Source organism: Poecilia latipinna, unplaced genomic scaffold (genome assembly GCF_001443285.1).
Source record: "Poecilia latipinna isolate Pla-1442-1.1 unplaced genomic scaffold, P_latipinna-1.0 Scaffold2097, whole genome shotgun sequence".
In the NCBI taxonomy this organism is placed as follows: domain Eukaryota; kingdom Metazoa; phylum Chordata; class Actinopteri; order Cyprinodontiformes; family Poeciliidae; genus Poecilia; species Poecilia latipinna.
The window spans coordinates 17,036-29,782 of NW_015114713.1; the positions used below are offsets into that span (position 1 = coordinate 17,036).

Genomic DNA, 12,747 nt, shown 5'->3' on the forward strand with positions numbered 1-12,747 from the left:
GTTGACTGCACCACTGACGTTACAGTTCCGGTTCCACCTCGTACGTAGTAGCACTTAGCTAAAACGGCGGCGGGAAAGTCGCTGACACTATCTTAACCGCAAATCTACACGAAGATTAAGAGATCGGGATTGTAAAGGAGCGAGAAATCACTGCCCGTTATTGATGGCTCAGTAGTTGGAAATACGCTAACCGTAAACGAAAGCTTTACCGTGTGGGATTCAGCTAACATGGCTAACGTCGGAAACCAACTACCAACGCAGGCCGTTAGCAAGCCTTCATCAGGAAAACATGGCAACGTATTGCCCCTATGGGGAAACGAAAAGACTATGAACCTAAATCCAATGATTCTTACGAATGTGCTCTCCTCGCCGTATTTCAAAGTTCAGCTTTATGAACTAAAGACCTACCATGAAGTTGTGGACGAAATCTATTTCAAGGTAATGCCAGCTAATGCTAAGCCGCATGCTAGTTAGGCAACCATGTCCGCTCAGCGTAGCATTCATTGTGAACCAAATGGCTTGCAAACAGGGGTGAGATTGTGAGGTTTATTGTTTGGGGAAATGTTTTATAGAAATGAGCGCTACATAGTCCACCGTTTTGTAACAGAAGTGTCGTCGTTTAAAAGCGTAGATACGGACTTATGTGACTATAGGTGGCGTTAGTTTACCGACATTATATCACCCATGGATGGATTCTAAGGTATGGAATCACGGTGCCCATATTAACCTTAAAAATAAAGCTAACCTCAGTTAATTATGCGTTTCAGTAAACCTTTCAGATAAAACAGTTTTTTTTTAGCGTTTTGTGACATTGTTTATACCAAAAACAAAATCAATGAGTGCCAGAAAAAAATATTTGTATTGTAGTCATTCGTACATTTGAATAACTGCAAAAGTTTTTTACTACTTACTTCGGTTGAAAAAAATAAACATACTAAAGCTAAATGCAAACGTGCTGAGACTAACGTGGCAATACATTAGCCTAATATTTCTTGTAAGTCACATTATTATGTATTTGATGGGGAGCTCTAACTGCTCATGAGCTGCTGTTCATTAGTGACCGCCCGAAATAACAAGTGTAGCATCCCAAACAGTCCTTACAATTTTATTGCACTATGTTTGTATATTCCTTTTTTTAGAAGTCCATATATTGAACTGAATTTTTTTTTTTTTTTTTTTTTACTGATGTTCTTACCGTGATTTATATGTATTTTTAATTTAGGTGTCTGTATTGGTCAGCTTGGTATGCCTCAAGGACCAGATAAAGCCCAGTGGCAAAAAAAAAAAAAAAAGGAGATGGCCAGGTTTGGCCTGAACAGAGACTGTTGTTTTCATCAATAGTCTGTTTAAGCATCTTATGTCCATCTCTGTTATCTAAATAAAATTGCTGTGAACGACGGTTAGTTTTATTTAAATGACAACAGGTTAAAATGTTAAAGAAGCATTAGATAAGTTAGTCAGTAATTTGTCTTTTCATGATGACATTTGAAACTCTGTGCATCTCCTGTGATGTCCTAGCTAGATGTGCGGGAATAAATGTAATTCAGTTCATTTTGTGCTTCCAGGTGACTCACATTGAGCCCTGGGAAAAGGGAAGCAGAAAGACTGCGGGCCAGACCGGAATGTGCGGAGGGGTAAGTGGGAAGTACGTGCCTTTTATATTCCCCACATTTTGTGTCTTTCTGCATTTCTGCGTGTGAGGAGGAAAAAATGTTTTAGGTATTTTATTTTATTTGCCGCTGCTTTTCATGTATAAGTGTAGTTTATGCTGTGGAATACATACAGGACTGCTGAAAGGACTTAAAAAAATGGTATCTGTAAAGACTGCGTCATTAAACCTGTCCTTTTTTTTTATTTATTATTTTTGATAGGTGCGTGGAGTTGGCACTGGTGGCATTGTATCAACTGCTTTCTGTCTTCTTTACAAACTGTTTACTCTCAAGCTAACACGCAAACAGGTGATGGGTCTCATCACTCACACAGACTCTCCGTACATCAGGGCACTTGGATTCATGTACATAAGGTACGAGTCTGCTTCCCATAATCTAAGTTAGTAAAGGCTTGTTGCTATAGATATGTTCACCAGATCCACTACCAAATGCTTTCATGGGAACAAGTTGAAAAATTTTTTAATTCTGACCTTTGTGTTGCATTGCAGATACACTCAGCCTCCAACAGATTTATTAGACTGGTATAATGACTTCCTGGATGATGAGGAGGTATGTCACCCCGGGTAATAATTTAACTTTCTTTTGTCTTCTTTTGTAAAATTCTTAGTGAGATGCTACATATGTAAAGCTAGCAGCCACATCCCCCCCTTACATTCCCCCCATTGTGATGCTCATAGCTGATTTTTCACCTTTGCTTTCATTTGGCTTAATTTTTCCCCAACTTGTGTCGTCTGAGCCTGAGTAGCTAGGTTAATGCTCGCTTCTCTGCTGCCGTTTATTTCTCAGGGTAAGTACGACAATACTGTGGAACAAACATTTTCATTTATTATCGGGTTAAGAAATGCCCTCTGTTTTACTCAGTTATATGTATTTTATCACAAAAAAAAATTACAATTTGCAGCACAGCATTCACATTGGAACCTAATTTGTTTTTAGAAAGACAGGAGAAGTATTTTGCAAGTTCATGTTTTTATGCTAATTCTTGGTTAGAAAACCTACAATCTGGTTTCAGGCAGCCGCACCTCTCTTCATGTTCTGTTGCATTATATTTGATTTCTCTAAAGTCCTACCCAACTTGTTAATTCCCCTGTTTTTTCCTTTAGATGCCCCTTGTGCAGCAGGTGAATTGGATATTGTTTCTCAGCACTGTTGGTTTGCGTGAGTGCAAAGCAGCTGTTCTCTACCATACAAAGTTCATATCTGCTCATCTTGAGTGCATTTCCCCGACCTGCTACAATCTGTGCTTACACTGTGAGCGTTTTACATCTCCCACAGTTCAGAAAGCTTCTGAGGGACACAAAGAAAAAAGAAGCGCTCGCTTCTTTTTTCTTTCTCCCTGTAGCACACTGACCATACGTTATCCCTTCTCTTTGGAAAAATCCAGTTTTCGGAGGGGTGATTACAGCTCACACTGTTAATACAGACTACAGGAACTCTTGACAAGTGACATGTTGATGTTTGTGTTCCCTCTGTTAAATATCAAAGATTAAGCTAGATGAACAGAGGTGAAGGTTCAGTACTTGGTCATCACAAATTCTGTTTGTTGTGAAGCAATATTTCACAAGGAAATACTTCTATTGCCTTAATTATGTGTTATAACATTTTTTTTTTGTGTGTGTGTGTGTGTGTGTGTCCCACTCTTTGATTATAGGAGCTTGACGTAAAAGCAGGCGGCGGCTGTGTCATGACCATTGGGGAGATGCTGCGTTCCTTCCTGACCAAGCTGGAATGGTTCTCCACGCTGTTTCCCAGAATCCCCGTGCCCGTTCAAAAGGCGATTGATCAGCAGATGAAGGCGAGGCCACGTAAGGTGGCCCAGAAGGAGCCGGAGGAGGAGGCTGAGTTCACAGAATCAGGAAGGCAAGGAGAACGACGACGCTCCAGGTAGTTTTTGTTTGTGTTTTTTGTCCAGGTCCTCAAGTTTTGCTGTTTTTGAAAAGTCACACCGGTGGTTTTTATGTGCTCTTCTACAGCTCCTAAGTCAAACCCAATAGTTAAAATCATTTAAGAGTGATGTGGTTTTAGATGTTCAGTTGTTTACAGCTCACATGTTTTCTCAAAGTCCTACACAGTATAACAACATTGACGGTATTAAAAGCGAAGATTCAAGTCTGGTGGAGAAGGAAAGCTAAAAATAAGTTTGTGAAGCAGCAATGAGGATTTTCATTCAATAACTTAGAACTCTGTTAAAAAAAAAAAACAAACTCATCTGTGTTCCTTACACGGCTGTATTTTTCAAAGGAAAAAAAAACACGTTATTGTCCCTCAGTGTGGACGCATTCAAACAAAACTGATAATATTTATAGCGGGGCTGAATTTGCTCATGACATCAAAATTTTACTCTTTAGTTTCTCAGTGCGCTACAACATTCCCATAAAATAGCTCCCGACTTCATTAAGATCCTTTTATAGTTGATCTTGGTCAATTTTTCCGTGGAATTGAATTTTGGCTTTTTATTCAGTCTCAGCTGTAATCATCTAACCTGATGGAAATAAACACTTGAAATATATCATTGCATGCAGCAAATCTTTTTGAAATGAATCACTGCAATAACGTTAACTTTTTAATCTAATGTAGCGAGTTACGTTTTGACTGAACTGTCTCCTCCTCATCAGGACGCCGAGACGGACGCCGAGTCCCAAAAGGTCTCCCAAGCGATCGAGAAGCAGGAGCCACCACCGGGAGAGAGACCGGCACGGGCCGAGCTTCGACCGGGAGCTGGAGAGGGAGCGGGACCGGCAGAGGAAGGAGAGGGACGGGGGGCGGGACAGAGAGCGGGACAGGGCAGACAGAGGGGACAGGGAAAGACGGAGATCACGTAGCGCAGACAGGAACAGAGAGCGCAAAAGAAGCCTCAGCGGCAGCAGAGAGCGGCGAGGCGAACGCAGGGAGAAAGAGAGGGACGGGGCAGAAGACAGAAGCAGGAAGAAAGACAGGGATCACCACAAGGACAGAGGGATGGAGAGGGACAGGTCCAGAGACAGGAAGAGCAGGGCGGAGAACGACGAGCGGAGGCATAAAGAAGACAGGGACAGACACAGGGAGGACAGAAAGGCCAAACGGTCGAGTCGGAGCAGAAGCAGAGAAAGGAGGCATAAAGGAGGAGCGGAGGAGAAGAGCAGGAAGAGGGATCGCAGCCACAGCAGAGAGAGGGAGCGCGAGCGGGACGGGGAGCGCTCCCACAAACGCAGCCGCAGCAAAGAGAGGAGTCGCCACCAGCGGGAGTCCAGTAACGAGCCCAGCAAACACGGTGAACGGAGGAGAAGTCAGAGTACGGAGTAAACGCAGCGGCACCGCTTCCACCTTTCTCTGTGCTCTGCTGTCTGGCCAGACACGGGCCCCAAGTGAAGGAGCGTTAGCGTCAAGCGTTTAACGTCTTGAGGTCGTCTTCAGCCACATGTAACGTTGATTCCCACCTGTTTTCATATGTTTTCACTCCCTGTTAGAACATTGTTAGTCCTCATCTAAAATCTGTACAGTAAGGGAAAAAAAAAAACAACAAAAAACGGCATTTTAATTTTCTATGATTCTTGTTTCGATCCAAGAAGTGGGTTTGTACATACTGTCTAGAGAATGTCTACACACTGTTATCGGACAGAGTTGGTTTTGATTGTTCACCTCGGTACTGTCAACATATGCTATATGTAAATCCTACCAGGTTCTGGGTTCTATTTTCGGCCTCGAAAAAGCAGCGTGTGCTTTTTGTTGTTTTGGATCTCTGGTAGGGTTATAATATGTGCGCATCTATAAATGAATTCAGAGGTGAAGCTTTACAATTCTCTCCATGACCGTTTGTAGACAGTCCAGGAATGTTTTAATCCTCTGGAGGGTGGACTGCAAGGGTAAATTTTTACCACACACACTTGATCCCTGCTTGTGTTGTTTGAGTTATTGCTCTGTTGCATTTTGTTTTCTAATAAAACCCTTTTACAAACCACAGTGTTATGGTGTCGGCGTATAAAGGCGAATTCACCTTCAGCATAGCAGATAATGCATACATGAATATTCATGTTTCTTAAAGTTTTATCTCGGTGTAATTTGAAGGTAAATGAGAGAAAAAAAAAAGTTAAAATGCTGATTTTATGGATAAATTGAGTCTATTGAATCTTGTCCCCACAGTGACATCATCGGTGTTCGGTCCAGCCAGGGGAGTAATTTATAAGCACTTCATTAAAGAAATAACTTAAGTAGATCACATATACATCCCAATTTGTCCCAGTTTTTAACAGTATAGAAAACCCAGTAAAATACTGAAAGTAGTTTAAAAAGTTTTTATCTGGGCGGTTACCCAGGGTGGCATTAGAAAGTGGACACAGTGCCCAAAAAAGTGAGAATAAAATGTTCTGCCATGAACCAGATGGAAGAATAAGTGTGCATTCAACGTTTAACACCAATTGTAGCTGAGAATTAACTTAATCTCAGACTTCTAAACTGATCAAATCTACTTGGAACAGTATTAACACCCATCATAAATCCAGGAAGTTATGAACATCTTGGGCATATTTTCTGTAGGATAAAAATATAACCTGAATCTGCTCATGGTGTCCATCTGCTTGGTGAAGGTACCTAAATGAAGTGAAAATGACATAAGGATGCTTGTTTAAAGAAGAAAAAGACTGAATCCAGTTAAGATTTTGTCACTTTAATTAGAATAAAACTGTTTATTATTATTAAAATACATTTAAAACTTAAGTGCATCTTCTGGTCATGTTTATACTCTTTCTGATAATGTTTCCCATAGGCAAGTGAAGGTAGAATTTACAAAAGTGGAAAAAAAGCAAAAGGACTGAAAGTGTGAAATTGAATCTTAAACCATAATACTACCCAAACAATTATCAATAATCTACTCCATCTAAAGCCCTTGTGCTCTGAGTACAGGATAAGTCACATTAAGTGTGCTTCCTGGTCAACCACAACATTTTCTTTAGTAGACCTGCATCATAAAGCTTTATTTGTAAGGTTTTCTCTGTTTGTTTTTTTTTTTCTCCATTTACAGCGCAATCCGTTGGCCTATTTGCACACAGACGGGCTCTGACTCTGGTCCGCTCACGTCTGCGATCACAGCCACGACGGAGAGACAGTAGGCGGAGTCGGGGCTCAGTTCGCTCACAATGATGCTCTCCCCGTACACGGTGAGCTCCTGGTCGTCGTCGGAGCCGCCCTGGTTCCTGATCAGCAGGTTGTAAAAGGAAGCGCCCTCCACCGGAGACCACTGGAGGAAAAGGATGGACGGCGAGGGTTGCTTGACGTCCAGCATTGGCGCGGGGATGTTACCTAGCAACGGAAAACAATCCAAAGATATCAGCCATTTTTCATAAGTTAATCGTTAATTCTGCTCAAGCTGACGGTCACATTTAGACTGTTTAATGATAAATAGAGGGTACTCTACTCCAAGTAATTTATATAAATGAAAAATAAATCCTTATTCAATTAAACTAGGAAACACAGATTTATTATATCTTGTTTTTTGCCTGTTAGTTTTGAAAATTGCAGCTTATAGCTAATAAATATTATGTAGGACTATTTAAATATGGATTTGTCTCGCAAACATGCCAGCTGAAAAATCAATACTTTGTTCCTTTTGCATTAATTACTGGAGTTACTGCTTTTGGGTCTTTCTCTTGATAGTACTTCAAAGATTCTTCATGGAGTTTAACTCAAGCTGATCAATCAACCACCGTGATTAAAGCAGGTATCAATGCTGAAGATACCAAGGAGATGAAGCTCATCAGTAAAGGGAAACATGGCCACTCACACACCTTTTTCTTCTATTCATCACAGAACTCACCATTCTCTGGTATTTGTTCCCCGAGATCTCTCCTTCTGACTAAGTGTTGTGTAACTAAACAGAGAAAAGATCTTATCAGTCACTTTTCGTAATACAAATGTCATTTTGATGTTTTTTTGTTGTTGTTGTTTTCATGATGAATCTTACCTTCTGTGACGTTTGCAGGTTGACTTTCTCCTGCAGCGTTGCTGGCTGTGACCACCAGACTGTTGGAAGAGACGCTGGACAGGGAGCAGGACAGCATGGCGGTGCTGCACAGCCGTTTCTGTGGAGACACGCTGTCGTCGTACAGGGTGTACGTGGTGGCAAGCGCCGATGAGCTCCAGGAAACGGTGGCGAAGGAGCTGTTGCCTCTGTACGCCACTCCTGATGGTGGACAAGGGGCTGGGAAACGGGAAAAATTAAATTAAAACTTGAGATATTGCTTCTTTTTATGTCAAAACCAGTTGACATTAGATGGAAACACTCTCTGGAGTGAAATACATGAGAGAAAAAAGAATAATAATTTAGTTCTTGAGGAATCCTAAATCCTACATATGATTCCAAAACGCCTCACTTAGAGAGTTTTCCTCACTTCCTGCTCTGCTATCACTTATTTAAAACTCACATGCTTGACTTTAGCATCAGTTTTGGTGAAAGTTATTGGTCGGATGTTGTGCTGTGGTTTAATATTTTGTTTCAAATGAACAACTTGGCTTTGAAGTGGAAGCTGAAGGTTTTTGTTAATGAAGTGTGGCCGCTCCATCCTGGCTCGCTTCTCTTATTATTTACGGTCTGCCAATTCAGTTCTGACATACAGTTCAATGTTTTGCAGCAGCCGTGCAAAACAGAAGTTACATTTTTGAGGGAGCTATTTGATTAAAAGCTTGATTAAGGAGAAAAAAAACCAAGCAATCTGGCATGTTGCCTTTTGTGATGTCACCAGACACATTGGGAGAGCTTAAAATAACCAACCTCAGCTCAGTCTACCTGTGGTTCCACTGAGGGGTGCTGATTTGTCGCTCGTTCCTGCCGCGTTCCTGCTCTGCAGTGTGGCCACATAGGACGAACCGCAGGGCAGAGGGATCTCAAAGTACGTGACGTTGGTCCAGTAGGAGGAGATCTCAAACAGAGCCTGGCCGTCTCCTAGCAGACTTCCCGTCAGGGTCAGCAGGTACTCCGTTTCTGCGCACAAGACCTGCGTCCAGGTGAAGCGCATCACCTGGATCTCCATCTTCATCGGGACCAGCTGCACCTCAACAGCTAGAGGAGGACAAGGGACTGCAAAGGACCAGAGGGGTGGGGGGGGGGATGGTTAGTTTCCTGCTTTGCTTAAAAGAGAAAAGCTTTTAGAAGTTACATGCTGGGTTCACACCTCCTGCAATCTGCACCGGGTCGCTGACGGAGCTGTTGCACGACCCGTCTGAGGCCTGCACGGAGAAATTGTAAACCGTCCCGCAGGCGAGCCCGTCGATCGGGCAGCCGGGATCTGTGCTGTGACAGCAGAGCCTGTCTCCGTTCTCAGCCTGAGCACAGCCATAATAGCCCTCTGCGTTGTCACTGGGCCCCCAGGTCAGCATGGCAGACTGATTGTCACAATGGAAAGTCGCCGAGAGTCCGCTTGGCTGGCAGGGGCCTAAACAGACGGAGGAATTTTAGTCGGCGATGAGTCTTAAACCTCAGACATGTAGCTGCGGTTTTCTCAGTCACTGGTACCTGTGCTGACTGTCACACTCTGACTGGCCTTGCTGGTGCAGTTCTCGTGACTAGCTACCACAGACACCGTGTACTGCTGGCCGCAGTGCAGCTCCGACATGCTGCAGTTGCTGGAGGTGGCGTTGCAGGTGTGTTCATGCCCATTCGCACCCATGGCAACCACGCGGTAGGCTCCGGCAACGGGAGAGGGGGTCCAGGACACCAGAGCGCTGCGATCCTCGCAGGAGACGTCCACAGCCACATCACTAGGAGCACAGGGCTCTGTGGGGAAAATTTTCTTTATCAAGGTTACGGCTTTAGATATATTATTATTCGTCTTGTTTCTTTAGGCATTTATGTTTAATTCTTCAGTTTTCTGCTGGGATTTTGCCCCCACTCACTCGCATCCACATCAGCTCCAGGTTGTTAGTGTTTTTCTGCCCTGTTTTATTTTCACAACTCGGTGGAATATTGTCGTATATAAATAAGCAAAACTGTATTTCTAAGGAATTTCTCAAAATTGCTATCACGTCGGGGCAGAACTTTTTCCTTTTCTCTCTGCAGCTGGACGGAAAATGATCCGGAATGATGTCATGTTTAGTGTCGCACTTTGAATTGTTGCTGCATCTTAAAAACAGCTTTGTTGCACATTCTTGGAGACGCACTACTCGTATTTTTCTCTATCTTGTCATATAACTAATAGCCACGTGTTCAAAATCTTCTTTTTTTTTCACCTCTATGCAACATTATAAGATATAACAAACTTTAAGAAGAAGACAACTCTATTGTAAAAAAAAAAAAAAAAAAAAAAGGGGGAGAGCATATGGGACTACAAAAACAGGAATAAACAAACAGATTTTACCCATGCTAATTCTGTAGGGCGGACTCCTCAAAGAGCTGCAGCGGTCCGATGAGGCGGCCACAATGATGGTGTAACGGAGATCACACTTTGCTCCCTGGAGGAGACAGCTGTTGCCCGTGCTGTTGCAGTACAGGTAGGTGTGATCACTGGCCTCCGCCATGGCAACGTACACGGTGCCTCCAGCGCTGCCTCCCATCTGCTCCCACTCGACGAGAATGGAGGAATTATGGCACTGAGCAAAGGCGGTGATACCAGGGAGGGAGCAGGGGGCTGAAAAACAGCACAAATGTTGGTAGCTTAACTGTGCAGCAGGAAAACTACATACTGTGGTAATCCTGCACAACTGTGACAAAGTTGTGCAGGAGGAAAAACAAACAAACAAACAAAAAAATCCATGGCTTTTCAAATTAGTTACACCTAAAACCTGAAAAGTGTGGTGTGCATATGTACCAAAATCCATCTGGGAAAAAAAAAAAAAACTTGTTACAGGCAGCAAAATATTTGAGACTAAGAGGTTTGCCTACCAGCAGGACAAGACCAGCGCTACTATGGATTGGTTTAGGTCATCCTCATGTTTTCAAAGCAGATCTAAATTTAAAAGCTGTTAATGTTCTGGAAAGGTAAAAAAAGCAAAAAACAAAAAACAAAACAAAAAGCAACAATTTAAATCTGCAGATGTGTAAAGCTGGTAGAAACAAACTCCTCAAGACAGGTAGCTGCAGCAAAGTGGGATTCTACAAATTACTTACTCAAGGAGGCTGAATCATGCCACAATTTTAACATTTTTATATGTATAAAAGCGTGAATTTATTTGTGCTTTTGCTTTACAATTACACAACATTTTGTGCTGGTTTATTGTACCAAATCCTAAAAATATATATTTAAAAACGTATAGTTTTGAATGGTGCAAAAGCCTCTACGCAGGAATCTGCGTAAAAGTGACTCTCGACGTGAATTACCCGTCTGCAGGCTGACGGAGGCGCTCGGTGGACTCTCACACTGGCGGTTCTTAGCGATGACGGTGAAGTTGTAGGAAACACCGCAGGCCAGGTCTTCCACCTCACATGTTGTATTGGTGGAGGTGGTGCAGTTGGCTGTGTAGGCCTCGCCTCCCACAGCGAACACGGTGTAGCTCTCCGCCCCAGCAGCCGAGTCCCAGGATATCCAGGCAGAGTTGGTCACACAGTTCAGGTAGCCTCTGACGCCTTTAGGCCGACACGGCGCTGTGGAGAACGCGTCGGCGCTGTAAGTGTCTGTGACTGGATGTTTATGGGAAATTGGACGGTTTTTTTTTTTTTATTATTATTTTTTTTTAATCTGTTTTCATACCTGAGTGGATGCTGCGGCTCTGATTGTGCTCGCTCCGACAGCCGCCTCTCACAGAGGTGACTTGAACAGCGTACGTATTACCGCATGTTAAGCTGCTTGTGGAACAAGCGGTGTTTGTGGTGTTGCACACGTCGGTGTTTCCTCCGTTCGCAGCAGCTAGGGAAACCAAGAAGTGGTCAGCGTCTCTGGCAGCGTCCCAGGTGACAGTCAGGTCGTTGGACAAACAGCTGAGTTCGGCGTTCAGGTTGTGAGGCGGGCAGGGGCCTGAGAACACAAAGTCAGCATGGAGACAAATTCATCCCAGTGTTTTTCGGGGCGATCTCTGAACTGGAGCTACAGTTTTTTACCTGATTCGAAAAGCACAGGCAGACTGGGGAGGCTGGAGCACCTGTCGTCCATCGCCACCACCTGAACCGTGTAGTTGGCGCCGCATGCGAGGCAGCTGAGGTCAGAGGCCGCGCAGCCGTCGTCGCTGTGACTGCCATTGGCTAACACCGAGTAGCGCAGAGCGCCTTGACTGGGAGACCAGGACACGTCGGCCGAGTTGTTGGAGCAGTCCAGTTTCACAGAGACATTAGTGGGAATGCACGGCACTGGACAGAGGCACAAAACAGCAGCTGGAGTCATTTTGAACTGTAACGTGCAGAGAAAAGGTTTCGAAGGAAGACAGTTTACAGCAGCCTCCACATTTACCGGCACCGTTGCTAAAAGTGTGTAAAAAAAAAATAAAACCTTAAGATAAATTAATCTTTTTGAAAAAAATCCAACCATTAATTTAAGTATTTTCACTGGAGTGGAAAAGTCCCACATTAACAAAAATGTGCACAAAGTCACACGAGTCACACTAATTTGCTTCCCTAAACAACCCTATAAGTTGTTTTTTTTTTTTTTAAATAGTTATTACTGGAATCGTAGCTTCTTCATAACAAACTTTAGATGCCATGTTTTGTTTTGTTTTTGTCCTACCATCACAAACATAACTGGAAAGCCTTCTGAACTCTTCTGGAACAGGGAGCTTTGATCGGAGTGAGAAGTTCCCTCACAAATGCTCATGGTGGCTCCAGCACGAAACAAAGGATGAATATATGGCAAAGCACCTGATGCTCACTTTTTATTTTTAGTTTCTTTTCTAAAGGTCTGGGAACCTTGTTGAAGTGCATGGCATAGCTGACTCTTTGGAAAAAACCAAACAAACCTTGAATTAATTACTAGCTGACTCCTCCAGATTTTAATTAAAAGTCCTTATTGTTTCAAATTTGGATACCAGTAAACATATTTTATTCTTTTAAAGGTGCCTTCAAAGTTTGAATCTGCCTCTATAAGAGCTTTCAAAGAAACTTTATGACAGGGGTTCCCAAACTACGGCCCGTGGGCCGAATCCGGCCCGCCTCCACATTTGGTCTGGCCCCCTGAACAATACCAGA

At 43.2% G+C, this 12,747-nt stretch overlaps 2 protein-coding genes across 2 annotated transcripts in view; one reads left to right on the forward strand and one right to left on the reverse strand.

Moving 5' to 3' along the window:
* On the forward strand, nucleotides 1-5,607 carry prpf38b (pre-mRNA processing factor 38B). Its single transcript, XM_015017055.1, has 6 exons — nucleotides 1-438; nucleotides 1,566-1,634; nucleotides 1,872-2,023; nucleotides 2,159-2,219; nucleotides 3,322-3,554; nucleotides 4,286-5,607. The coding sequence occupies exons 1-6, from the start codon at nucleotides 229-231 to the stop codon at nucleotides 4,950-4,952; spliced, it is 1,392 nt and encodes a 463-aa protein (XP_014872541.1). The 5' UTR covers nucleotides 1-228; the 3' UTR covers nucleotides 4,953-5,607.
* A 689-nt stretch (nucleotides 5,608-6,296) lies between these two features.
* The window catches only part of LOC106936207 (uncharacterized), a 28,991-nt gene continuing 22,540 nt past the window's right edge, over nucleotides 6,297-12,747 (reverse strand). The window contains exons 37-46 of the mRNA XM_015017056.1: nucleotides 11,671-11,916; nucleotides 11,324-11,587; nucleotides 10,954-11,217; nucleotides 9,995-10,264; nucleotides 9,154-9,414; nucleotides 8,813-9,073; nucleotides 8,428-8,718; nucleotides 7,606-7,842; nucleotides 7,459-7,512; nucleotides 6,297-6,944 (exon numbers count right to left, since the gene is read on the reverse strand). Of these exons, the coding sequence (XP_014872542.1) occupies nucleotides 6,661-6,944; nucleotides 7,459-7,512; nucleotides 7,606-7,842; nucleotides 8,428-8,718; nucleotides 8,813-9,073; nucleotides 9,154-9,414; nucleotides 9,995-10,264; nucleotides 10,954-11,217; nucleotides 11,324-11,587; nucleotides 11,671-11,916 (2,432 nt within the window). The 3' untranslated portion in view covers nucleotides 6,297-6,660. The remainder of the gene's footprint in view (nucleotides 6,945-7,458; nucleotides 7,513-7,605; nucleotides 7,843-8,427; nucleotides 8,719-8,812; nucleotides 9,074-9,153; nucleotides 9,415-9,994; nucleotides 10,265-10,953; nucleotides 11,218-11,323; nucleotides 11,588-11,670; nucleotides 11,917-12,747) is intronic.